The sequence below is a fragment of the Liolophura sinensis genome, chromosome 11 (genome assembly GCF_032854445.1).
Source record: "Liolophura sinensis isolate JHLJ2023 chromosome 11, CUHK_Ljap_v2, whole genome shotgun sequence".
In the NCBI taxonomy this organism is placed as follows: domain Eukaryota; kingdom Metazoa; phylum Mollusca; class Polyplacophora; order Chitonida; family Chitonidae; genus Liolophura; species Liolophura sinensis.
This window is the reverse complement of record NC_088305.1, coordinates 14934106-14959397: the sequence shown is the minus strand read 5'-3', so window position 1 is coordinate 14959397 and position 25292 is coordinate 14934106. Positions and strand designations below refer to the sequence as shown.

The following is a 25292-nucleotide window of genomic DNA, read 5'->3' as shown; positions in this document are numbered from 1 at the left end:
CACATGGTTTTGGCGGCAGGACCTGTGAAATGTCTGTAAGGTAAGATATGAATTTATAGGCATAGGCTTGTTCATGTAGGATGTGAAGGATGATGGCCTAAGATGATGTGCCTTGAGTAGTCTCCCTTTTCTGTTTTGTTTTCAGGGTTGCAGAGGTTAAAGGTCCTGAACCTGAGCTATTGTAGGTTGTTAACAAATAAGTGTCTGTCCACAGTGGCAGGTGAGTATGACAGCAGTGTGAAGTATATATCGTTATTTCTGCTGTTCATTGACTTAAAATTGGACACTTGAGGGCCAATTCCCGAAAAATCTTTTTTGACGTTTTAAATTCAAAAACCTAGATATAATATTCTGTTCATGGCCCAATTGATTCAGGGTGTGATAAATTCATCATAAAAGAAAAAGACAACATTAGACCAAATGTACATGTATATATACAGCGGTAAAGTAGCTCACAGGAAGTTTAATAAAAATAGCTTTTTATTTTTGTGTGCACAGCTGAAATGTTGCAGTTCAAAATATTCTAAATCATGCATAACAGTCGAAGCGCATCCATGTTATCAGTTGTAACCAACCAGACATGAGTTATTTCTTTAACACCAGAATGCAGCTCTTTTTGTTTACTTCACACAAACCCTGGTTTTGCGTTCTGGCTGTACGTGCCGGAGGTATGTGTGGTGCGACATCATGTTTTAGGCTGCTCTAACACGATGCATCCAAAGCCTCATAAGAATTCCTGATTAAAAGTTGAATTTATAGAACTTAATTGTCATATTTGATGTGTTTGGGGTGATGCCTCAGTGGTAGCAGCTTTTGTGGCATAGACTGCCACATAAAGACTCAGTATATGTTCACACATATGACTCTTTGTTAAATACCACGTTAAAGCCAGAACACATACATGTACATACAGTAAAGCTATCCTCCTTTGCTAAATGATACACATATAGTCCAACTGATGTTATAAATACATGTAGTGACAAAGTCCCATGAACATGTCAAATGTCCTGTATCGTATTGCAGTGTGTATTGAAATAACTTACACAGAGATGTTGTTTGTGCAGAGTTACCTGCCCTGACTACCTTGGCACTAGAGGGCATCTGTGTTAGTGATGCAGGGCTGCAGCAATACACAGCCTCCAAACCACCAAGTCTGCTTCATCTCAACCTCAACAGAACTGCTGTCACACAGAGTGTCTTCACAGCTCTACAAGGTAAGACCGCTGATTACAGGTAAGACAGCTGATTACAGGTAAGACTGCTGATTACAGGTAAAGAGGCTGATTACAGGTAAGACCGCTGATTACAGGTAAGACTGCTGATTACAGGTAAGACCGTTGGTTACAGGTGAGACTGCTGATTACAGGTAAGACTGCTGATTACAGGTAACACTGGTGATTACAGGTAAAGTTGCTGATTACACGTAAAGCCGCTGATTACAGGTAAGACCTCTGATTACAGGTAACACCGCTGATTACACGTAAGACTGCTGATTACAGGTAAGATTGCTGATTACATGTAAGACCGCTGATTACAGGTAACGCCGCTGATTACAGGTAATGCCGCTGATTACATGTAAAACCGCTGATTACAGGTAAGACTGCTGATTACAGGTAAGACCGCTGATTGCAGGTAAGACCGCCGATTACAGGTAAAGCCGCTGATTACAGGTAAGACCGCTGATTACAGGTAAGACGGCTGATTACAGGTAACAGCTGGTAGCCCAGCGTGACAAATTCCTGTGTTAGAGGTAGAAGGCTTGTACTGTATTTCAAGCATACATTTTAGCATTTTTCAAGCGACACATTTTGCTGGATTTTTGTTGATTTATCCACCTTAAGATTAATTGCCCAGAAAATGTAAGTGTTGGCATCAAAAGTATCATTTTAAGAAGTTTATTAGCTGCTGAAAGTACATTTATGCAGGCCAAACTTCAGGTGAAATATAGTGTTTTTGATATCAAAATACCTGTTGTGGGGTAGGCGTGTTGGGTGGGGGTGGGGGGTGTTGGGGTTGGTTGGGATGCCTTGCATGGTTATTGATGTCTGATTATAATAGTATAATAAAATTTTTTCACTGACTAATCACATTGCTGAACAAATTGTAGTACAGTAGAGTGATCAGTTAGTTCATGGTCTTTTCAGTAGCAGGGTGATTAGTTAATAAAGAAATGCCATGAAATAAGATTTATATTTGATTTGCTGTTATTCTGCAGATGCATTGAACACTGCAGCAAGAATACATTTTTTTAAGGTGTATTGTTTTCTTTGTTTTTCAGAAATTCCACAGTTGAAGACACTGTTACTGGAACAGACGAAGGTACATTTGAGACCTCGATTCCATCCTGTGTCGAAAGACACCTGGTTTCCTGATAAAGTGAAAAGTGACATATTCAGTGTCAACCAATGAATGTTTTGTATGAGCAAATACCTTGGCAAGTTTTCATTTGTCATAATGGAGGTGTGTCTTCATTAATATTCACATTATGTACATCTCACATTTCCAACAACAACAACAACAACAAAACTACCTCAGCGATACCTGGCATCACTGATGGCAGACAGTTGAACCATAAATAGTCTATATACGTATAACTGACCCCCCATCAGCGTATTTGGTAAAGTTTGGTCTGTACTTACCTTCCCACTTCATCTTCCAGGTACACAGTGCTATGATTTCATAAAATACTAAAGTGGTAAATGAAGACATTTATTTTTCGTATGTATCCTGCTTTTTTTTAAAATGTGTAATGTACATTTTACTTTGTGCTTGTGATATTTGGAAACTGAAAATTACACACATGTAAGCAGGCCTGTAATCTTACAGTGAGAAAGCTTTTCTGACCAATGGTTTGCAGATTCAGAGCCTAACAGGGATTCAGACATTGAGTCAGCTGGAGACGTTAAACCTGGCAGGAACAGAGGTGGTGACAGAGTCTCTGCTGTGTCTGAAGGAATTAAACTGTCTGACAAGTCTGAACATCTCCAACACAGAGAATGTAGTGGGTGATCAAGCATTACAGTATCTGTCAGGTACAGTTGTCTCCCTTCTTCACAGAACTCTTCTGCATATGGTACATGGGCAATCTGATATCAGCTCCAAAGGTTTTTTGTTGAGATCACAACTTCAGTAGCTCAAGGCAGGTGGGGCCTGACCTAGTCTGAGTCTATAGAAAGTTACACTTTCAGAATTTTCTGAAAGGCCTGTTGGTCGAGTGGTCTAGACGGTTAACATGTATTGCTGGCGATTTGGTGCCTGACTCTGAGGACGCTGGTTCGAAACCTACAGTGGTCTCAGCCAATTTTCAGCACTACAATCTGTGCTATGTTCAGAAAGTGTAATCCCTATTAATGATAATACTGTTATAGCTTTGGGGAATCCATTACGCTGCAAGGTTGAGCCCGACTCCAAAAACTGAGTCATTAAATCAAAAAAAAAAAAAATAATAATATTAAGGTTTACCTTGTTAAATTGTAAGTAAATCTTTATTCTGTAAAGATTGCACTTTTCATTTACCCTAACCAGCCATCATTTTGCCACAACAGTACCAGGAATATTACTTGAGCATGCATCTCTTCTTAATGCAGTAGTCATTTCACTGAAACACAAAACAACCAAGGGTTTATAGGACAGTGTATGTTTAGGCTACACATATGCAGAAGGTCAAATGAAATGGATTGACTAAAAACAATTTTAAGTGGATGGAAAATACATGTTTTGATTTCAGACACTGAACATATAAGTAAGTAGAGCTCACATACATAGGTTATCAGCTGCCATTTAATAAAATGTGTATCATTCAAGGGGAGTAACTAGTATATTTAATCCTCACAGTGAACTGAAAGTTTTGTTGTTTTTTTTTTCTGTTTTGTCAAGCAGGATCTAAAATGTTAAAATACAAAATCCAGGATATTGCAATATAGCTTTGGTTACCGTGGTAATCACCAGTCTGAACAAACTGTGGTCATCACGTTTATCTCATCTCATGACTGCAAAGTTAATGGGCAAGTTTTATGTAAATTAGAGACAGTTTACTTTTGTTTCAGGAATAAATGCATGTAGTTTTGTTGATGGGACTTGTTACCAATATTGGAACCATTTGTAGATGCTTGTGTGACTGTTTGCGAAGTCTTTCATTGGTTGAATACCATTTGTTTTCCACCAGTGAGGTGTGCATATCTGTACATCACGTGTGGGGAAGTTTGTCAGTTACTTGCCAAAGGTCAGTGGTTTATCTCAAGCACTCAGCTCAGATTCCTCCCACCATAAAACTGTACTATAGTTATTGATTATAATTACAAACAAGAACCATATAATTACATGAATCAATTCATGTAAAAAATATGGTGAACGAGACGTAGCCTACTTCCTATGCAGACTCTTTTTAAAATTGTCTGCCATTTTGGAACACTTTTCTTCTGAATCAGACACAAGTCTTAAGTTTTAGGAAATCTACACAGATATGATCACTGAAATTATGTTTATACCAAGAGAAAGAGCTTAGGCACCGATTTTAATTCTTAAGGAAATTTTGATGGCACTTGATTTCATGAAACTTAAAAACACTGTTTGGTTCAGTTCAATTTGTTTATTTCTATCACTGGTGTTTTACCCCAAACTCAAGAACATTTCACTAATATACGACAGCGGCCAACATTATTGTGGGAGGTAACAAGGCAGAGCTATTGGGAAAGTCGTAGCCATCCATTTGCAGGTTGCTGGCAGACCTTAATTCACACATACAAGAAATGTATGTTTCAGGGATTACTAATTCATGATTACTAATGTATGTACAAATGTAATTCCTTACCCCAAATCCTTGGCAAATTTGATCACAGACATAGTGAATGTTTTGGCATATTAGAGGGGTATTTTCTGTTCTGGACTGTTCGTTTTATAACTTCTATAAAGTTCATACATGTGTTGTACCTGAAAACTTTCGCCTTCAAAGTCCTATGGGTTATGTTTTTAAATTACATCCAGATTTATACTGTAGCGGTGAAATTTGTTGAAGATTTAGCCTATTCATAACATATGTGTACACACCTGTTCCACGGAGAGAAAGAAATAATACATTACTTTTATCACCTGAATCTTCTGCGGGCTCTGCTCGGTTTACTCAGGCCATAATCCTGGCCACGCCATCGTATAAGTGAAATATGTTAGGGTACGGTAACACCAATCAAATAAAATAGATAAATAAATCTAAATCTTCTTGTTTGTTTGTTTCTTTCTAAATCTTATAGCTATGATTTTTACCCTAATTGTGATATTGCTGTTGTTTTAGGTATGAGGTTGCAGACTTTGGTACTGCCTAGCCGTCTTTCCACCACCAATGTGGGTATGCAGTACCTAGCAGGTAGGTCAGCAACTGCCACGCACTGTTCATGTACATATATATATATATATATATATATATATATACACGTACTCTGTATCTGGGAGGGTGAAGTGTGTCACAAACTGGTACACGTAGTTTTATTTGGATTTGAATCATATTCATCTGATATGATTTGTTTGCAGACAGGACGTGTTTCCTGACCGCTGTAAATACAACCATACTTTAACAGTTAATACTGTGGTGTCCAATTGACTTGTTTGAAGGTGATGTTATTAGTCTACAAGTAGCAAATAACAGTACATTTAAAAAGTCAGTACTTCCCTTTTGAAAAGCTAATGAGAAAAGTGCAAATGATTATTGCTTAGGGTGTTTTAAAATGTTAAAAAAAAGTTAAAACTGGGTCGGCTCACACCTAAGACCTTAAAAAAGAGGAAGTTGTAACTTCCTCGCTTGGTGTTCAGCATTGAGGGGATACTGCAAGGACTGGTTGACCCGTATCAATATAATAGTTCGGACATGGCGGCTTACTTGCCTTCAGTAACGTGTCTCATTGAAGCAGCATTAGATTAAAGAGCAGCAGAAATCCGTCCTGCAACAAGGAGGCACATTACATGCACTCTAAGGATTCCTTCATCATCATATGACTGAAAAATTGTTAAGGACGACATTAAACCCCAAGCACTCACTCACTCACTGTAAGTTAAAACACAAAATTACTTTGCCTTTAGTTGGCTATACATGTATCTCTAACTTTGAATCCACATTGCTTGTATGTCGCACTGCTTTTGTGAATGTCTCTGTTCTGTGGTCTCTATGCAGAGGTTGATTCTCAGGCCTATTCTCAGGGCCTCAGTTAGTTTTCTCACTGGCATGCACTTAACCAAGCACGGCCATCCAACAGGCCAGGAGAGTTTACGATGTAGACTGGGCTTGGGCAGAGCTTTTAGTCATGTTTTAGAATTAGTCAGAATATTGCATGATTTATTGTGGGCAAGTGCCTTTAATTCTTTTCATCAGGTGAAAATGTATAAGCATATTTTTCCTCTGTCTATCACAGGCATGCCTTTGACAGCTTTAGACCTGACTAACTACATAAATGTTAGTGATGAAGGAATGAGTCACATCGGAAAAATACAAAGGTGAGACTTTCGATTTTCGATGCAGTGGATACAAGAATTCTCAAAATTCCCCACTCTTCACAGACAGTGATCATGTGTGTAGTCTAACAGTCACTGAAAACTACATTACTTTCACTTACACCAGTTTGTTGTGCATATCTGTATGCCACAGGTGAAAAAGATTGTCAGTAACTTCCCAAAGATCAGTGGTTTATATTTGGCAATCTGGTTTTCTGCACTCGTAAACTGTCCACCATTGTGTATATGTAAGTGAAATTTTCTTGAATATGGTATTCAACACCAATATTGTAAACAGATTTTTTTTTTTTTTTTTTTTTTTTTTTTGATTGGTGTTTTACGCCGTACTCAAGAATATTTCACTTATACGACGGCGGCCAGCATTATGGTGGGTGGAAACCGGGCACAGCCCGGGGGAAACCCACGACCATCCGCAGGTTGCTGGCAGACCTTCTCACGTACGGCCGCCAGCATGAGCTGGACTTGAACTCACAGCGACCGCATTGGTGAGAGACTCCTGGGTCATTACGCTGCGCTAGCGCTTTAACCGACTGAGCCACGGAGGCCCCTGTAAACAGATAAATAAATACATAATTCTTCAACTGAACTTTTCATTCCTGGACACGCCTTTATTTTTGTTGGCCAGACATATTTCCATAGCCATTTGATACCACAAAGACTATTTTGACTAATGTCAAAATTTAAAATCTCATCATAGTGCTGATTTTTTGGGATCTGTAAATTGAAATTGTGGTAAATTTATCTTCAGATGACATTTATGAGGTAGTCTAAATGGTAATTTCTTGGTCCCAAAAATAAGCTTTAAAATTGTATTCCTCATTTTGAGTTCAGTGAGAAATAGCTTTGTGGAATGGACCCTGATCTCTATAACATGTATACATTCTCATCTGCACTGTGAGTTAGAAAGTTAATCTCATTACTGCAGCTAGAATGTATTTAATTTCGCGGATGGTCGTGGGTTTCCTCCCAGGGCTGTGCCCGGTTTCTGCCCACCATAATGCTGGCCGCCGTCATATATATGTGAAATATTCTTGAGTACGGCGTAAAACACCAATCAAATAAATAAATAATAAATTGTATCTAATATCCCTGTTCCAGCAGACTGCATGGCCGTGTCTTGAAAATCTAGATCTGATTATATTTCAGTTTTGACCCCTCTGCCACAACCCTCTGCCTGATTTTCATTAAAAAATAAAGATGTAGTACGTGTTTATGAGGCTGATCAATCCTTCTATTGTTTCAGTTTAAGATCTCTGATATTAACGAACACAAAGATTTCCGACGAAGGAATGCTGTGTCTTCAAGGTAAGAATAGTAAATGCAGTTTTTTTTGGTTTTTGGCCTTTGTCACCCCCATATTTTTGTGTTAGCTTAACTGATGATATTTGCTTTAATTTCCCTTAGAGATTACTGCAACTTTTAAGTAAAGTTTAGTAAATATATTTTGATTTATCACATTTCTTGTATATGTTTTTGATAAAAATCCTGTTATACTATTTTCACTTTGACAACACTTAAAAACTGGTTGACGTTGAGAGACTTATAAATCGGTGACAAAAGAGCCAGAGACACCCACCTGGGATCAGTGGGAGGCATTAGCCAATCGTTGGTTGTGGAGGTTAAAGGTCACATTGTCCAGAATGGTGTGTATCCAGTGTGTGATTAGGGGAAATAACTCAGAATTCTGGGAAAAAGCTGATCAGCAGAGCAATTACCTCCCCTGGATGCCATGGTGGATTTATGAATTACCAGTAGTAGACCCTTGGATAATGTCACATCACAGGAAACAAGTAAATACACGAAAGGACGCATCAAATATATTTCTATTTACATGTGACTTTTGTCTGGTTATAGACTCTTTGATAGAGTAATACCAACTTCAGCTAAATTCAGGAAAATTCAGCAATTTTCCTGTTGTCTCCTATGAGATTTATGTAGCCATTGCAGCTGTGTGTTAGAGTATGCATGATGCTCCTTTTATTGCACAGACTTAAAACAGCTAAACCTGCAGATGGTCCCCTGGGCTCTGTCCAGTTTCCTCCCACCATAATGCTGGTTGCCATCATATATTAGGAATGTTCTTTAAAACAGCGCAAAACACACATCAAATAAATGAAAAAAATATATCAAAACACCTGAAATGCTGGCTGATTGATGATTGGAGAAATACCTGCACCTATACATGTAATCAATAAGGGGAAAAAAAAGTCATTTACCTTAATATAAAGTTTAAAGTTGTTTATAGGAGGAGAAGACTTAAATATAAAACAAATACCACTGAAAAGAGTATGTATTTCCTCGCATGTGCATACTATAAAAAATATTCTAATATGCACCTTAAGTTGATAAATTATAAATAAAGTCAGCACCAAAATCCACTGTGGGCGACTCCATTGTGCCTAAGAACTAGTCCTGAAGTCTTCTGTGTTAGGAGGAGAATTGCCGTTGGAAACCGCCTAAGTGCAGTTCGTACATTTCGGGTAGAACTCTTCTTCCCAGAAGGTAGTGAACAGTACAGTTTGTTTTCCGCTTGACGATCGAGAAACCAGAATGTTGGACGTACATTTCGAGTTTACACGAACAAGCCGGCAGTTTCAACAACTCTCATTGGCTGAGAGGCAACACACTCCCCATTATAAATTAAATTGTATTAAAGATGGAGGACGCGATGGACTCAGCGATTTATGCCAGCTTTGCCGTTTTCAGGCTTTACGTGTATGGCGAGGAAAAATCGCAAAATTATGCAGCAGACACCACTAGATGTGCTCTTTTCAGCTTTTTCATTTTTTGAAGTTTTCTTCTCCTTTAAGTCTGATAGTTCTGTAGAATAGTGTTTCAAGGTTTAATTTGTTTGGAAGGTAGGATTGTGTCAATCTGGCAAAACTTGTCTCAGCATCAAAAGTAACGTTTTGTAACGTTTGTCTGCCTTTAAAATGCACTTTATCGGGTTAAATTTGAGGTCATTTACCTTATTTTAGAAACTTTGTAAAATGTATGAATGGAATAAAACTGGCTTCATAAAACATCGCATACATAGGAACTGGTCTGTCTCATTATTGTCCACGTGTTTCAGGCCTGGTTAACGTGGAGGTTTTACACTTATTCTGTCTGATTATTGTCCGCATGTTTCAGGCCTGGTTAACCTGGAGGTGTTACACTTGTTCTGTCTCATTATTGTCCACATGTTTCAGGCCTGGTTAACCTGGAGGTGTTACACTTGTTCTGTCTGATTATTGTCCGCATGTTTAAGGCCTGGTTAACCTGGAGGTGTTACACTTGTTCTATCTGATTATTGTCCAGGTGTTTCAGGCCTGTTAACCTGGAGGTGTTACACTTGTTCTGTCTAATTATTGTCCGCATGTTTCAGGCCTGGTTAACCTGGAGATGTTACACTTATTCTGTCTCATTATTGTCCAGGTGTTTCAGGCCTGGTTAACCTGGAGGTGTTACACTCATTCTGTCTCATTATTGTCCAGGTGTTTCAGGCCTGGTTAACCTGGAGGTGTTACACTGGTTCTGTCTGATTATTGTCCAGGTGTTTCAGGCCTGGTTAACCTGGAGGTGTTACACTTGTTCTGTCTGATTATTGTCCAGGTGTTTCAGGCCTGGTTAACCTGGAGGTGTTACACTCGTTCTGCCTGATTATTGTCCAGGTGTTTCAGGCCTGGTTAACCTGGAGGTGTTACACTTGTTCTGTCTCATTATTGTCCAGGTGTTTCAGGCCTGGTTAACCTGGAGGTATTACTCTTGTTTCAGGCCTGGTTAACCTGGAGGTATTACACTTGGACAGGACGCTGATCTCTGATGTAGGGGCAATGCTGCTTAAAGGTAAGTGTGGTGGTACTTGTCTTGTACACACTTTCTGAGGTTGTGTGTATTGGATTTGACCATATCACAAGGGTGTCTTCTTGTAGCAAGCCCGACCAATTGACAATATACTTACAGTGCTGCCTCATTGGAGTACGATGCTGAAGACACCAGATGCAACACCCCACCCAATCACATTTTACTGACACCAGACCAACCAGTACTTGTTGGCTTATTCCTTTTACTCTGAACGCCAAGATTACAGATGTTAAAGCCTTAGGTATGACTCAATTCAGGATAGAATCTTAGATCTACAGTTTACAGACACCATATTCACTGTACCAAGGCAGTGAGTCTCTAAATTTGTAAATAGCCAAATAGGTGAGTGAGTGAGTGCTTGGGGTTTAACGTCGTACTTAACAATTTTTCAGTCGTATGGCAATGGTAATGCTTTTCTAAAGTGGGTGAATCATATGACACTGTAGAACCTAAGAACTGTAGAACTTCAGTATCAGCCAGCAAAACAAACAAGATTGAGAGTCAACATAGCAAGGGAATTGGACAATGGACAGCATGCATTTCAAGATACTGGTAAATGTTTATATTTGAAAACATTTGTCTGAACAAAGCATGGGAAATTTTCCTTTAGTTGACTTTTTTTTTTTTTTAACTTTTTCATTATGATTCCGTAGAAGAAGAAAAAAAAAAGAAAAAAGATTTTGCTGGAAATGTTAAAATAAAAAAATAAGTTGTCTAGTGATGGAAGGGATTACCTGGAAATTCAACTCGGTTGCATAAATTTGAGGCTTTTTATTTGGCACACATGTGAAAACCACTGCCTGTTTAGGTTATCACCTGTGTGAGATGATCACAGTTTTGACTCTTGGGGTGCTAAAGTAGTGGATAGTTTTCAATAACTGATAATTTCATCTGCTCATTGAACATTAGATTTATGAAATTAGCCCTCAGAAATGCCCTTAATTCTTTACAGAAAATTCATATCGAGATCGAGTCAGCTGAAATCAAATATGAGCTGAAGTGATATTGACATGTCAGACTTTCATCATTTTCTACATTGATATAAGGTTTTTACCTTTCACAGCTCTGGGCTATTTTATCTGATTACCTGATCAAAATCATTGTTAACAGAGCAAAAACCTGTGGTAACATGTACGCCATTTCTCTAACTAGGTCAGTAGCAGAAAATTCACCAGTGCTCATTTTCCAGTGGACCTTCACAACAGTAGCAGAAAATATTAAAACAACTATCACTTACTATCACACATAAAATTTACTTCAGTCACAGTGGAAGATAACATCTCATGGTTTCAGCTTATCTCTGTTTAAAATGCTTGCTACAAAATGAAATTGATTTACAGCCCTGGACTTACTTTCCATAGATAAACGAATCATTTGCTGGGCAGTGTCTGTGCAGGCATGGTTAAGGGGTTTGTAATAGATCAGTTATAAAGCATATATTTTTGTCAAATTTTTTTATGTTTTTAAAAAGCTCTTAGCACTAATGATAGCATGTAGATATATGTACAAATGGATTTAATGTGTGTTTTGAGGTAGAACATAATTTTACTTTTCAGATTTTATCTTAGATAAAGACAAAATACAACGATTGATTGTATTGATTTTAATATCATGCTAGCAAGAATATTTTATAAATAAAATGTATGGCAAGTTTATTGCTTTGTGCATCAGATTTTTTAGGTTAAGACAATTAGAGAGCTGTCTTATAAATAATCAGGCGTATATAGCTTTACAGAGCTGTTAAAGTAAGATATAATGTTTGGTCGTAAATCTACGACCAATTAAACGAAAAATGCTTTGGTTCCATGCTATGACTGCTCCTAACAATAACTCATATTGATAAAATTTTCTGAGGGTGTCCATTTTGTGTGACTTCAGCATAATTCATGTTTTTACGCATTTAATGATTTTCTTAATGTTGATTGGTCATTGGTTTCAGTGTCCCACTTTGATCATGTTTGGCTCCTCAGATCAAGCTAAAAATCTAGCTTGCTTCTTCCATGAGTTTTGCATATTTGCAGCGTGGAACAACTCAGTTTGATCATTTTGTTTTATTGTGATTTATGGGGAAGGTTGTTCAATGAACATGAAATGAAGTCTGTAAAAATTGAAGGGATCACATCAGCATCAGTTTCTGGGGTATGCTGACTGATTTATGGGGATCTTATCCAATATATGTCGGAAAATGCCGCTTGCTTTCCTCGAGTGTAACTTATGAGTTCTGCAACAAGGTTACAGAAAGATATCACTGATGTGAAATTTACGATTTCATTTTTGTTTTTTTTGTTTTTTTACTGTTTATTTGCAGGTTTTAAAAAGTTGACAGAATTAAGCCTTGCCTCCAGTGGGTGAGTTACACCTTATTATGTATGCACCTACGAGGTACACTATACATGTACACGACACGTGTACACCACACATGTACACAGGATATGTACACCGCACATGTACACTGTACATGTACACTACACATGTACACTATACATGTACACAGCAGATGTACAACACACATTTACACTGTACATGTACACTGCACATGTACACCACACATGTACACAGCACATGTACACCACACATGTACACTGCACATGTAAACTACACCTGTAAACTACACATGTACACCGCACATGTACACTGCACATGTACACAACACATGTACACTACATATGTACACAGCACGTGTACATTACACATGTGAATGCAGGTGTCATAGATGTATTATGTCACAAGTAACCAAGACTGTTTTGTTGGTACGTACATTTTTCAGAGTTTTTTTTTCAGGATCTGCAGGACTTCAGTCCTGAGACATTTTCTGAAAGAGGTGCCATTGAGCACTAACCAATAGACACTAAGATTGTTACATTTAAAAGAGTATTAAGGAAAGTTTCATTCTTCAACTCATCAATTCCTTTTCATGACACAGTTAAACAACCAGCTTCACCTCACTTCAGAATCTATGGTTAAACTAAACTGAGCTTTTTGCAAGAATATAAAACCTGGGTACTGTGTTTCCTCAGCTTTTTCGCATGTTTGCGAGGTGTTTATTCAAGCAAATTCTGAAAGTGTTACTCTGTGTTGATTGATAAAAATATACTTTTTGTAAAGCCCTGAAATTAGTCAATCCAACCAATGAAATTTAGTCTCCAAAATCCAATTAAAAATGAGCTTAAATTGCTCTGAAATTTGCTTTGTCAGATGCAAAAAGGTTGAGGAATCAGGGTAAACACATGTACGTGTAGAGACAAACATTCTTGTGCACTGTGGTTTTGATGTTTTGTATATGTTGAAAATCTTGAGTACATAGGTACGGATATTGCCAATGAAAAGCCCAGTGACCATTACATTTGGTCAAAGCTATCCAGGTTTATTGGTACCCAAAGCTTTCACCCTAATGGCCTTCCATTCGGTTATTCATTCACAATTCTCTGATTTAGCGGAAAAATTAATTCTGACATTTTTGGAAATAAAGCCCACCCTGAAGCAATCAAGCCACAAGTATAGGATATTTTTGGTGCTGTAAGCATTCAAAGTCGTCCTCAACATTTTGGGAGGGGATGATTTCCCTAAAGCCCTGACACTAATTGATCCAGCTAGGTGGTCATCTAACACCCACGACATTCTGGAAGCAGAAAACGCCTTTACTTGTCCAACAGTTAGTGAACTGAGGACAGTCAGATGCTCAGATAGTCTAAGATTGGATTTTGGCCTTCTATAGTTCTGGACCTATGTCAACTTTTGTGGGCTTAATCATCTCTGTGTGGATGTCTTGTCTAGGATTATGTAACTGTCAGGTTGAGGTCACACATTCTGATTTCTTGTGGGTCATCCTCGGCTTGATGAACATTCTGTGTAGCTGTAGCGTCGGTTTGCATTGATCCTTTGCTTGTTCAAATTGAACATGAACAGGGAACTGTGCAAACTGTATTTCGATGATGTTTAATAAACCAAGTCATTGTAATTCATGGTCAAGAACATTTCGCAATTTTTGAAGTTCACATGAAAAAAAAGATTATTGACCGTTGCTACCATGCATTGCTATAATCATACCTATACATGTAGATGTTGACCAAGTTAACTCGCCAGATGATATTTAACATGTTATTGTTTTTTGATTAAGATGAATGTTTAAGATCACAATATTATAAAAAAATAAGAAATATAGGAAGTACAATCAGCTTTTCACTGGAAACTTGACATTGATTACCATGATGTTGACACCATAAAGCATTTCAATACTGGAAAGAGAGAAATTAAACAGGATGCTAGCTGGAAAAATAATTTAAAATTACAAGATATTAACTTCTGTTTGTTTTTTGTATCTGTAACAGCATAATGAAAAATTTGAGGATTTTTATTGTCGTGGTAATTATTAATTTAAATGACATTTTGGAAATTTCTCTTTTTTAAAACATCAATTTTAGACAGGAAGTGTTTTGGGGTAGATTTGTCAGTTTTTTTTATCATGTACAAAATGACAAAAAGATCACATAAACAATTAGTTAATTTGAAACTCAAAAACTAAAATGAAATCTTTAACAGCATTGTGAGTGTCTTTCATCTAACCCATCATCTCAGGTCATTGGAAGAAAATACCTTCAAATCAATATCATGAATGAGTATTGTCAAGGAAGCTTTTAGCCCTAATTGTAATAAAAATCCAAAAATATTCTGTTTCGTTTTTAATCGACACTGGGACAGGTTTAAGATCGGTTAAATTGGAGGATGACGGATTTTCTTCTCAGAACAGGTGGCGCTAGTGTGAATTAGGACTTGCACCTCACAAGTCTTTTGTTGCGTGACCCTAAACATGTTGTCTGCAGCGGTTGTATCTGTGACGTACAGGGTATTTGGTCTACCCACTGTGACGTCACACTGCTGACGCTGCAGTGGAATGTCTAGGGTCACTGATATGATGTAATACGTCACACTGCCGACACTGCAGTGGAATGTCTAGGGTCACTGATATGATGTAATACGTCTCACTGCCGACACTGCAGTGGAATGTCTAGGGTCACTGATATGATGTAATACGTCACACTGCCGACACTGCAGTGGAATGTCTAGGGTCACTGATATGATGTAATACGTCACACTGCTGACGCTGCAGTGGAATGTCTAGGGTCACTGATATGATGTAATACGTCACACTGCCGACACTGCAGTGGAATGTCTAGGGTCACTGATATGATGTAATACGTCACACTGCCGACGCTGCAGTGGAACGTCTAGGGTCACTGATATGATGTAATACGTCACACTGCCGACGCTGCAGTGGAATGTCTAGGGTCACTGATATGATGTAATACGTCACACTGCTGACACTGCAGTGGAATGTCTAGGGTCACTGATATGATGTAATACGTCACACTGCTGACACTGCAGTGGAATGTCTAGGGTCACTGATATGATGTAGTACGTCACACTGCTGACACTGCAGTGGAATGTCTAGGGTCACTGATATGATGTAATACGTCACACTGCTGACGCTGCAGTGGAATGTCTAGGGTCACCGATATGATGTAATACGTCACACTGCTGACGCTGCAGTGGAATGTCTAGGGTCACCGATATGATGTAATACGTCACACTGCTGACGCTGCAGTGGAATGTCTAGGGTCACTGATATGATGTAATACGTCACACTGCTGACGCTGCAGTGGAATGTCTAGAGTCACTGATATGATGTAATACGTCACACTGCTGACGCTGCAGTGGAATGTCTAGGGTCACTGATATGATGTAATACGTCACACTGCTGACGCTGCAGTGGAATGTCTAGGGTCACCGATATGATGTAATACGTCACACTGCTGACGCTGCAGTGGAATGTCTAGGGTCACTGATATGATGTAATACGTCACACTGCTGACACTGCAGTGGAATGTCTAGAGTCACCGATATGATGTAATACGTCACACTGCTGACGCTGTAGTGGAATGTCTAGGGTCACTGATATGATGTAATACGTCACACTGCCGACGCTGCAGTGGAATGTCTAGGGTCACTGATATGATGTAATACGTCACACTGCTGACGCTGCAGTGGAATGTCTAGGGTCACTGATATGATGTAATACGTCTCACTGCAGACTTGTTCTGGTATCCCATCAAATCAATAGGGAAACTTTTGTATTGTTACCAGTACTATGTTGGTTTGTAAGAAGACATACAACTGTACAATAATGAAATAATAATTAAAACTTCAAGACATTAAACTTTTGAGTTGACTCTCCTAGATTGCTCAGCTGTCAAGCAAATGTAAACACTGTGTAGGTGTGTCTGGTCTCTTCCTCCCCATAAACCTGACGGCTGTCATATTGACCCTTGATTCCTTGTTTTCCCTCAGAATATATAAGAGAATTGGTGCAGGCAGCAGAACAATTTTCATTATTCGGTTATTTTTTCGGTTATGATTTATGATGATCTGACGTTTTGTGACAATTTCTGACCAAAAAACGAAAGAATGGGTTCCAATGGCAAGGGTGGGTGGTGGTGGAGGAGGTAAAATGGCCACTCTAGGAATCTAGTGTGGATTGGCTTCTACATGTGTTCATCAGATTGAAAGTTATATAGTGTAATCTAAAGTTATATTTTATTGATCTAAGTTTTGATTTAGGGTATAATCCATTCAGACGAATAAATGGACAAATATCCCAAAATTTAGACTCTGACTTTTTTTGGTTGACCAGGATCTCTACTGGTGGGGTTTTCATAAGAGGCGTTCGCAATTATATACATGTACCAGACGTTCAAGACATAATGTGTGCATGTTTTTTTAGCTGGTAATGGGTAGAGGTTACAGTTCAAGGACAGAGGGCTTGTGATGCTGCTAATACCTGCTGGGATGGTACAGAAACACTGAGCCCTGTTTGTGTAACCCCAGCCCAGGCTGACAAAGCTTCATTCATCTTCTACAAAGTGCCTATTACTGTGCTGGTCACCCCCATGGTGATAAGATAAGAACCCCATTACCTGGGCTCTCGGATTACCCATACTTCCTCATCACTGCACCTACCACATTCCCAGAGGCTGTAATTGAGAGTTGCAACAGTGCAAGGCATGTCAGGTCAGATGGCAGGCATATGATGAAGAGTTGCTGGGGGATCCAGTGCCTCTGTATGGCTTATTGGGTGGGTGGTTAGGGTAAACGGAGAGCAGGAAGTGGGAACAGGGTGCAAGCCTTGATGTTAATTATAAGGGATATTACATGTTTTATTAATACTGATAATGTTTTCATTCTTGTGCCCTACATTTTAAAGATGAAAACGGCATGGTGATAATTACTTATATCAAATGGGTTAATTTGAAACAAATTGTCTGTATAGATCTTTAGCAAGAACATTTTGGCGCTCAAGGTCTGCACGTCAAAATCTGCTTTTGGACTGGAAAGGGAGTGCAGGCAAGGATACGGGATGGGCTTGAGGCCATGAGGGTGGTACAGCAAGGTGAGATAAGGCCTACTTACACAAGTACATGGAACAGAAGATGAAGTCAGTCAGTCCAGCTTTGGTAGAGTGGAGAATTCGATATCATTTGTGATCAGTTTTGTACAATGTGCTTCCAAAAGAGCTTGCATGGCAGTATGTATAGAGGACGCTATGGTATACACTTGTGGGTACAGCATCACAATACAGACAGGGGGTATCCCCACTCCTCCTGAAAATACACAATACAGACATGGGGGTATCCCCACCCCTCCTGAAAATACACAATACAGACATGGGGGTATCCCCACCCCTCCTGAAAATACACAATACAGACATGGGGGTATCCCCACCCCTCCTGAAAATACACAATACAGACAGGGGGTATCCCCATCCCTCCTCAAAATACAATGGTTTATTTGTGGTGGGAAATGAAAGCACATGGTCAATATCTTATTCATGGTGAGAAATAAAAGCACATGGTCAATATCTTATCCACAGTGGGAAATGTGAGCACATGGTCAATATCTTATCCATGGTGGGAAATGAAAGCACATGGTCAGTATCTTATCCATGGTGGGAAATGAAAGCACATGGTCTATATCTTATCCACAGTGGGAAATGTGAGCCCATGGTCAATATCTTATCCATGGTGGGAAATGAAAGCACATGGTCAATATCTTATCCATGGTGGGAAATGTGAGCACATGGTCTATGTCTTATCCATGGTGGGAAATGAAAGCACATGATCTATATCTTATCCATGGTGGGAAATGTGAGCACATGGTCAATATCTTATCCATGGTGGGAAATGAAAGCACATGGTCAATATCTTATCCATGGTGGGAAATGAAAGCACATGATCTATATCTTATCCATGGTGGGAAATGAAAGCACATGGTCTATATCTTATCCATGGTGGGAAATGAAAGCACATGATCTATATCTTATCCATGGTGGGAAATGTGAGCACATGGTCAATATCTTATCCATGGTGGGAAATGAAAGCACATGGTCAATATCTTATCCATGGTGGGAAATGAAAGCACATGGTCAATATCTTATCCATGGTGGGAAATGAAAGCACATGATCTATATCTTATCCATGGTGGGAAATGAAAGCACATGATCTATATCTTATCCATGGTGGGAAATGTGAGCACATGGTCAATATCTTATCCATGGTGGGAAATGAAAGCACATGGTCAATATCTTATCCATGGTGGGAAATGAAAGCACATGGTCAATATCTTATCCATGGTGGGAAATGAAAGCACATGGTCAATATCTTATCCATGGTGGGAAATGTGAGCACATGGTCAATATCTTATCCATGGTGGGAAATGAAAGCACATGATCTATATCTTATCCATGGTGGGAAACGTGAGCACACGGTCAATATCTTATCCATGGTGGGAAATGAAAGCACATGATCTATATCTTATCCATGGTGGGAAATGTGAGCACATGATCTATATCTTATCCATCGTGGGAAAATGAAAGCACTTGGTCTATATCTTATCCATGGTGGGAAATGAAAGCACATGGTCAATATCTTATCCATGGTGGGAAATGTGAGCACATGGTCAATATCTTATCCATGGTGGGAAATGAAAGCACATGGTCAATATCTTATCCATGGTGGGAAAATAAAGCACATGGTCAATATCTTGCACAGGTACTATTTAAACTCATGTATGTATTAAGATAGGTGTTTGAACAGGTTTGGAGGTGTTCTGTTATCATCTGTTGCAGACTTATGATCCTTCACATCGTAAACCATAACATCTTAATATTTGACAGATTCTTGCAATGAGTCAAGTTAAACGACCCTGCCAAGAGTTTGCAGCTTACTTTGTGGTTATTTTGTTTAAAAGTCATCACCCTCAGGAGATTAACATGTGATCTACTTGTAAATGGCTTTTTATTTCACTATTGTGCTGATTTCTTAAATTAAAGGAGAAGAAAACATAAAACTGATTCCAAAATCAGATGAAAGAGCATCAAAACTTATTTGTAAATATGATCTTTAATATTTTTGGGGGATTTTTCTTTTTCAAGAGAAAAGGGTATTTGAAAACATTTTTGTATAGTGAGTATTTGGGACCAACTTTTGGTATTTATTGTTGATGCACAATAATATTCTAAAGAAGTATATGGTGCTTGTGTAATAAATTTATTTGAATGTAAATTTGTTGTTTATATCGAAACATATACATTTAACCTAAATTATGATAATATTTATCAACATATTAAAAATATAAATATGATCTAAATTGAGGTTTAATACATTTGTTAGCTAAAAAGAACAAGTTCTAGTGCAAAAATATTTATTAAACCTGTGTTACATCCTCATTTATGACATTATTAAACAAAGACTATAAATACCAAAAGGTGGTCCCAAATACCAGCCATACAAAAATTATTTTCAAGTATCTTTTTCTCCAAAAAAAATCAGAAAAAAATATTGAACACTACATTTAGGAATAACTTTTTGCATTCTTTCATCTGAACTTTTATGTTTTCTCCACTTTTAACAAAGTTCTGACGCTCTAGGGGAAGCTTTGCTGTATTAAGGAGAAATGTATACAAGGCCTACTGCCCACTTCAGATCACTGTGTTTAATAGCACGCGGGTATTTGTTACCGCAGTTGTTGGCCAAGAGGGTTTGCCATATTGAGATGTCTCCTGTGTACTGTATATAAAGTTAAGTCATGACCGCTGTGTGTGTAAATCCATACAAGGTTCGGGGCCTGGCAAGTTTCACATCTCACAACCTCAGGCAGTCAGTGCTCTTTAACATAAGGAATCCTCTTGAAGTCAAATTAGAGAGGAACGTGTATCCTTCAGCTACACATCTTCTCTAATTAATATTCTTACAAGTACATGTGCATAGCCTTTCTGAAAATTACATTGTACCTTATGGATTGATGTGGCATTAAAGGGGCGCTGTGGAGTGAGTAATAATCTAACTGTGGGTGTTAGAAATATGAGAACAATCCATGTACCAACTTGTCATCATTCACGACTTATGCTACCTGTACTTCGGTCCTGAGAGAAACCACTGCGGAAATATTAAAATGATATGACGGATACCCTATGAAAACAGAGCTAATGCCACAGTTTGAAAAGATTTCATGTGAATAATTCTAGTTCACACCTATAAATGAAAAGTCCTCAAAAACAGCAAAAAAATCTTCAGCAGTTTCGGTACAATTTTTCTTTTGAGACGCGATAATATTCCTTACGTGACGACAAATCAGGCAGATAAGATGTGAAGGAAGGCTGCTATGCCGGAATGATGTCATGTGCATTTGAAAGTAGGATGACATTTGTGCCATGTGTGACTCCAGGTGTCCCTGCACTCTGTCACACCAGGCAAAATTGGAAAGGACAGAAAACTTTTGTTTGCGTTTTGTTCTATCAACAAAACTATCAACAATGGTTTTAATACGTTTGGTATTTTTTGAAGATCTAGTAAAGCAGTTTAGACCACCTTAATTCTTATCATTTAACCCTGCCTTTAAGACATACAGGTCTTGACATTGAAATAGCTAACAAGTAGCTTGAAAACAATATTAGTATCCATACCGAAACGTCACTTCCAAATAAACAGAAGTTGTTATCCATACCTATTGTTATGTTGTCCAACTCAACTTCTAAATGCCTCTCAAAGATTTTACTGAAATAGCTCCTTAAAATTTTGTTCATGACTAAGGTGCACATTTTGCTTGATTCTGAGATGCTATTTGTTTGAAAACCTGTCGAGGTTTATTTAGAAGGAATATTTAGGTAGGTAAATATCCTAGTGGGCAAACGTCAAATTTAGCACCTAAGGTGATATTTTATGACATTTATTTCCCTCTAAAAATGCCCTTTTTTGGATGAAATTTTAGCTTTATTCAACCAGTATTACCTGTTACCTACATGTAGGCAACTAGGGATTTCTTGGCGTATTCCTGAGGTTTGTTTAAAGGAGAAGAAAACTTAAAACAATGACACAATAGCCTGAAAAGAGCGCATTTTTTTTTTATCTGGTGGTGTCTGCAGCATGATTTTGCGATTTTTCCTCGCCATACAGGTAAAGCTTGAAAACCGCATAGCTGAGATAAATCGCTGAGTCCATCGGGACCTCCAACACCCTTTAATTTATGCTGGGGGTGTGTCGCCTCTCAGCCCATGAGAGAACCTATGTCCAAGATTCCGGTTTCCTGATTGTCAAGCGGAAATGACCAAAGCAACGCGAAGTACCGGCGGGCTGGCAGGTCACGTACATTTTCCACTGGAAATGTACGAACTACACTTCAGCGGTTTCCAACAGAAATTCTCCTCCTAACACAGAAGACTTCAGGAATAGTTCTTAGGCAAAATGGAGTTGCCCACAGCGGATTTTGCCGCTGAATTTATTTATAATTTATCAACTTATGGTATATAATAGAATTTTTTTTTTTATGGCATGCACCTGTGAGGAAATGCATATTCTATTCAGTGGTATTTGTTTGATACTCGAACTTTCTTCTCCTTTAATGGACAGTTGCCAGTTATAAGAAAACATGTATGCACTGCCACACTTATTACTGTATACCTAGGTTCTTACTGTAATGGTGTAGTGAGTTGCCATTAAAGTGTGATGCTCTTTTGGCATCAGAGATACATGTGCACGGAGTAGGGTTATTTTAGTGGATCCATTGAATACTCTGTTGTAGACCTGTAGCTGTCATATCCCATCCTAAGACCATAAATGTCATTGTATATGAGACAACAGGTACAAGTAATATTGCTGAAAATGAATAAATAAATAAATATATTTATGTAATAAATTGGTTCCCAGACCAAAGCGTTATTACTTCTGGCCAAGATCTATAAATATTAAGATACCTATATTATCTATAGTTCAATGATGATGTCAAAGGAAGGAATTCTGAGCCCAGTGTGATATCATTAATGGTAATTGTGGAGGAATGGTGGCTATATTATTACCTATGGAAGTGCGTATTGGGGGAAAACCGAGTTCTGGAGAAAATATGGAATAAAAAGTGAAATTACTCGTTAATGAAGAAAGTATTGTTGAGAAATTACAGCTGTGTATATTTGTTGCTCAAACACTGTTAACATCATGACTGGCAAACATGGCTTGAGTCATTAATAATGGAAAAAATATTGAAACCGGTTGAATATGAAATGGTTACATGTATATGATCAGAGCTTTAACACTGAAGGGCTGTGCACAGTCAATAGAGATTGGCTTGAAAGGCTTAAGTTGATCCCCTGTATCATGTTTGAGAGGCCCAGATGTCAAATATCCTACCTGGATCTGTCTGTATGTACATGTGTAACACTGACGTGTGAAGATTGCGTGTTTATTTGTTCTGATGCTGTGTTTGCAGGGTGAGCAGCAAGTTTCTGATGGAGGGTGCTCTTAACAGCTGTGTGTCTCTCACCAAGCTTAACCTCAGCAGGACCAGAGTCTCCAATAAAGGTAATGTCAGCACAGCCGTGGCAAGGGTTGGGGGTGGGAGACATTTGCCCTGGGGCCAGTCAATGTTACCGGATACACTCTTCATGTTAATCCAGGAGCTAGCAGAGGTTTATCACTGAGGTCGCCTACAAAAGGTTTGACACAATTTCAACATACAGAACCATGTGTGAAAATGCTAAAACGGTGATTGTTAAGTGCAACACCCGTGCACAGCCCTCCAGGGGTACCCTAAAACAGATTTTATCAGTCACAATGGAATACGAGTATGTAAGTCAGTTTATACATCCCGAATGAGAACGTGATTACTGAAAACTATTTCTGAAGTTCCCAGCCCATGCACTCATTCACTTAAGAATGGTCTAATTAACACTAATTAAGACTTTTGTAGGTCATGTTGCATACAAGGAAATTTTTTTCACCAAAAGATACCTTGTGATGTTCTAATTATAAAATGTTAATTCTTAAGTTGCAACTGCATGCTAAAAACCCTTTTAGAATGAGTCAGAGTCAATGTTTGAACTAAATTACCTTAAACCAAAGCATTGATCACCATAGAGTTCGAGGATAAAACTTAATTTATACATTCCTCATGACAACCCGATCACTCATGACCTATTGTTGACTGTTCAGCTTATGTGCTAAACCAGTAATTAACGTCAGTTATCATTTTTCCTATGTCGTGTATTTGTTTTTTTGACGAAGAATGCTAATGAAATTCCAACATGCACATACACACTCTTCATTCTCTGGAGGAGTGTCTGGCAATCCCAAAGGACTTACAGCCACAGCCTAAACAGCGCAGCCTTGTTTGGAACACCAGTCAGCGCTTTAATATATAAAAAGCAAGCCACCAATAAACCACCTAATTAACACTTTTCTGGCATATGTTGGTACTGTCAGTTTTGCAGGTGAACTTGTGCAACAAGATGCATCAGGAAATGGTCATTATGAAATGGTAATTCTTAAAGTCTTCAATCCTGTGTTCTGATTGGCTTAAGAATGGACTAGATTTACTGAAATGGCTGAAATTATTTTCTGAAAGGGGATAATCACAATAACCCAATCGGGTACATGATTGAAAGTCACTTTTTTAAAAACAAAATCTGAACAGAAAAAACGAGAAGACTGCCATTGCTTTGGAATGTCAAATGCCCTTGAAGTTATTTTTGAACATCATTGCCTGTGTCTTTTCTGGAGAATGATAGCTTGACGTTACTCCTTGTGGGTTTATTTGTTCTACATTTGTCAAGAAGAGATGGAGTTCCAACTCTAGCATGCAAAAACAAGCTAAGCAGTGATATGTCATTCTGAAAAATGTATTAACAATAATAAGAAACTATACGACAATAGTTAAATATGACAAAATTTTCTTTAATATGACAAAAAGATTCACTTCACCTAATTCAGAGCTAGAAACATAAAAATATTGGAAAAATATTTACTAACTGATTTGGATTCAATCAGAATTTTAGGAAAGGCATCTCAGTCTAGGTTTTCTTTGCTTGACTAGTCTTTTAGGGGGCGTGTAATTTAGTGCTATTTTTGCACGTGATCAGTTAGAATGAAACTCTAACTGAGGTAAACTGACAAGATGCTGTCACCGGTATTTCACCATTTGCCAGCTATCTCACTGTCATCGCTGCTCTGGTTTTTCTCTTTGTGCTGTACATCTTAATGATATTCCTCTTCATCTGATGTGGAGACTTCATCTGATGTGGAGACTTCATCTGATGTGGAGACTTCATCTGATGTGGAGACTTCATCTGTGGTCGAGACTTTATCTGTGGTCGAGACTTCATCTGTGGTCGAGACTTCATCTGATGTCTTTCCTCGTCATCCAAATTGGCATGTGTTCAATCTGGAACCATTCTGTCCAGGAGCAATAATTGGTTATTGTTGTGGACTTCATCTTTTCTTGACATTTGTAGAAGGTAAAACAAATAAACTCACAAGGAGTAATGTGAAGCTGTCATTCTCCAGAAAGGACACAGGCAATGATGTCCAAAAATTATTCTAAGTGCATTTTACATTCAAACATAATTGCAG

The 25292-nt window shown here is 38.3% G+C and overlaps 1 protein-coding gene across 1 annotated transcript in view; it reads left to right on the top strand.

Moving 5' to 3' along the window:
* The window catches only part of LOC135478110 (uncharacterized), a 49109-nt gene that overhangs the window by 19336 nt on the left and 4481 nt on the right, over positions 1–25292 (top strand). The window contains exons 14-23 of the mRNA XM_064758380.1: positions 146–220; positions 1065–1214; positions 2279–2319; positions 2858–3032; positions 5288–5359; positions 6399–6480; positions 7742–7803; positions 10255–10326; positions 12653–12692; positions 23155–23246. Of these exons, the coding sequence (XP_064614450.1) occupies positions 146–220; positions 1065–1214; positions 2279–2319; positions 2858–3032; positions 5288–5359; positions 6399–6480; positions 7742–7803; positions 10255–10326; positions 12653–12692; positions 23155–23246 (861 nt within the window). The remainder of the gene's footprint in view (positions 1–145; positions 221–1064; positions 1215–2278; positions 2320–2857; positions 3033–5287; positions 5360–6398; positions 6481–7741; positions 7804–10254; positions 10327–12652; positions 12693–23154; positions 23247–25292) is intronic.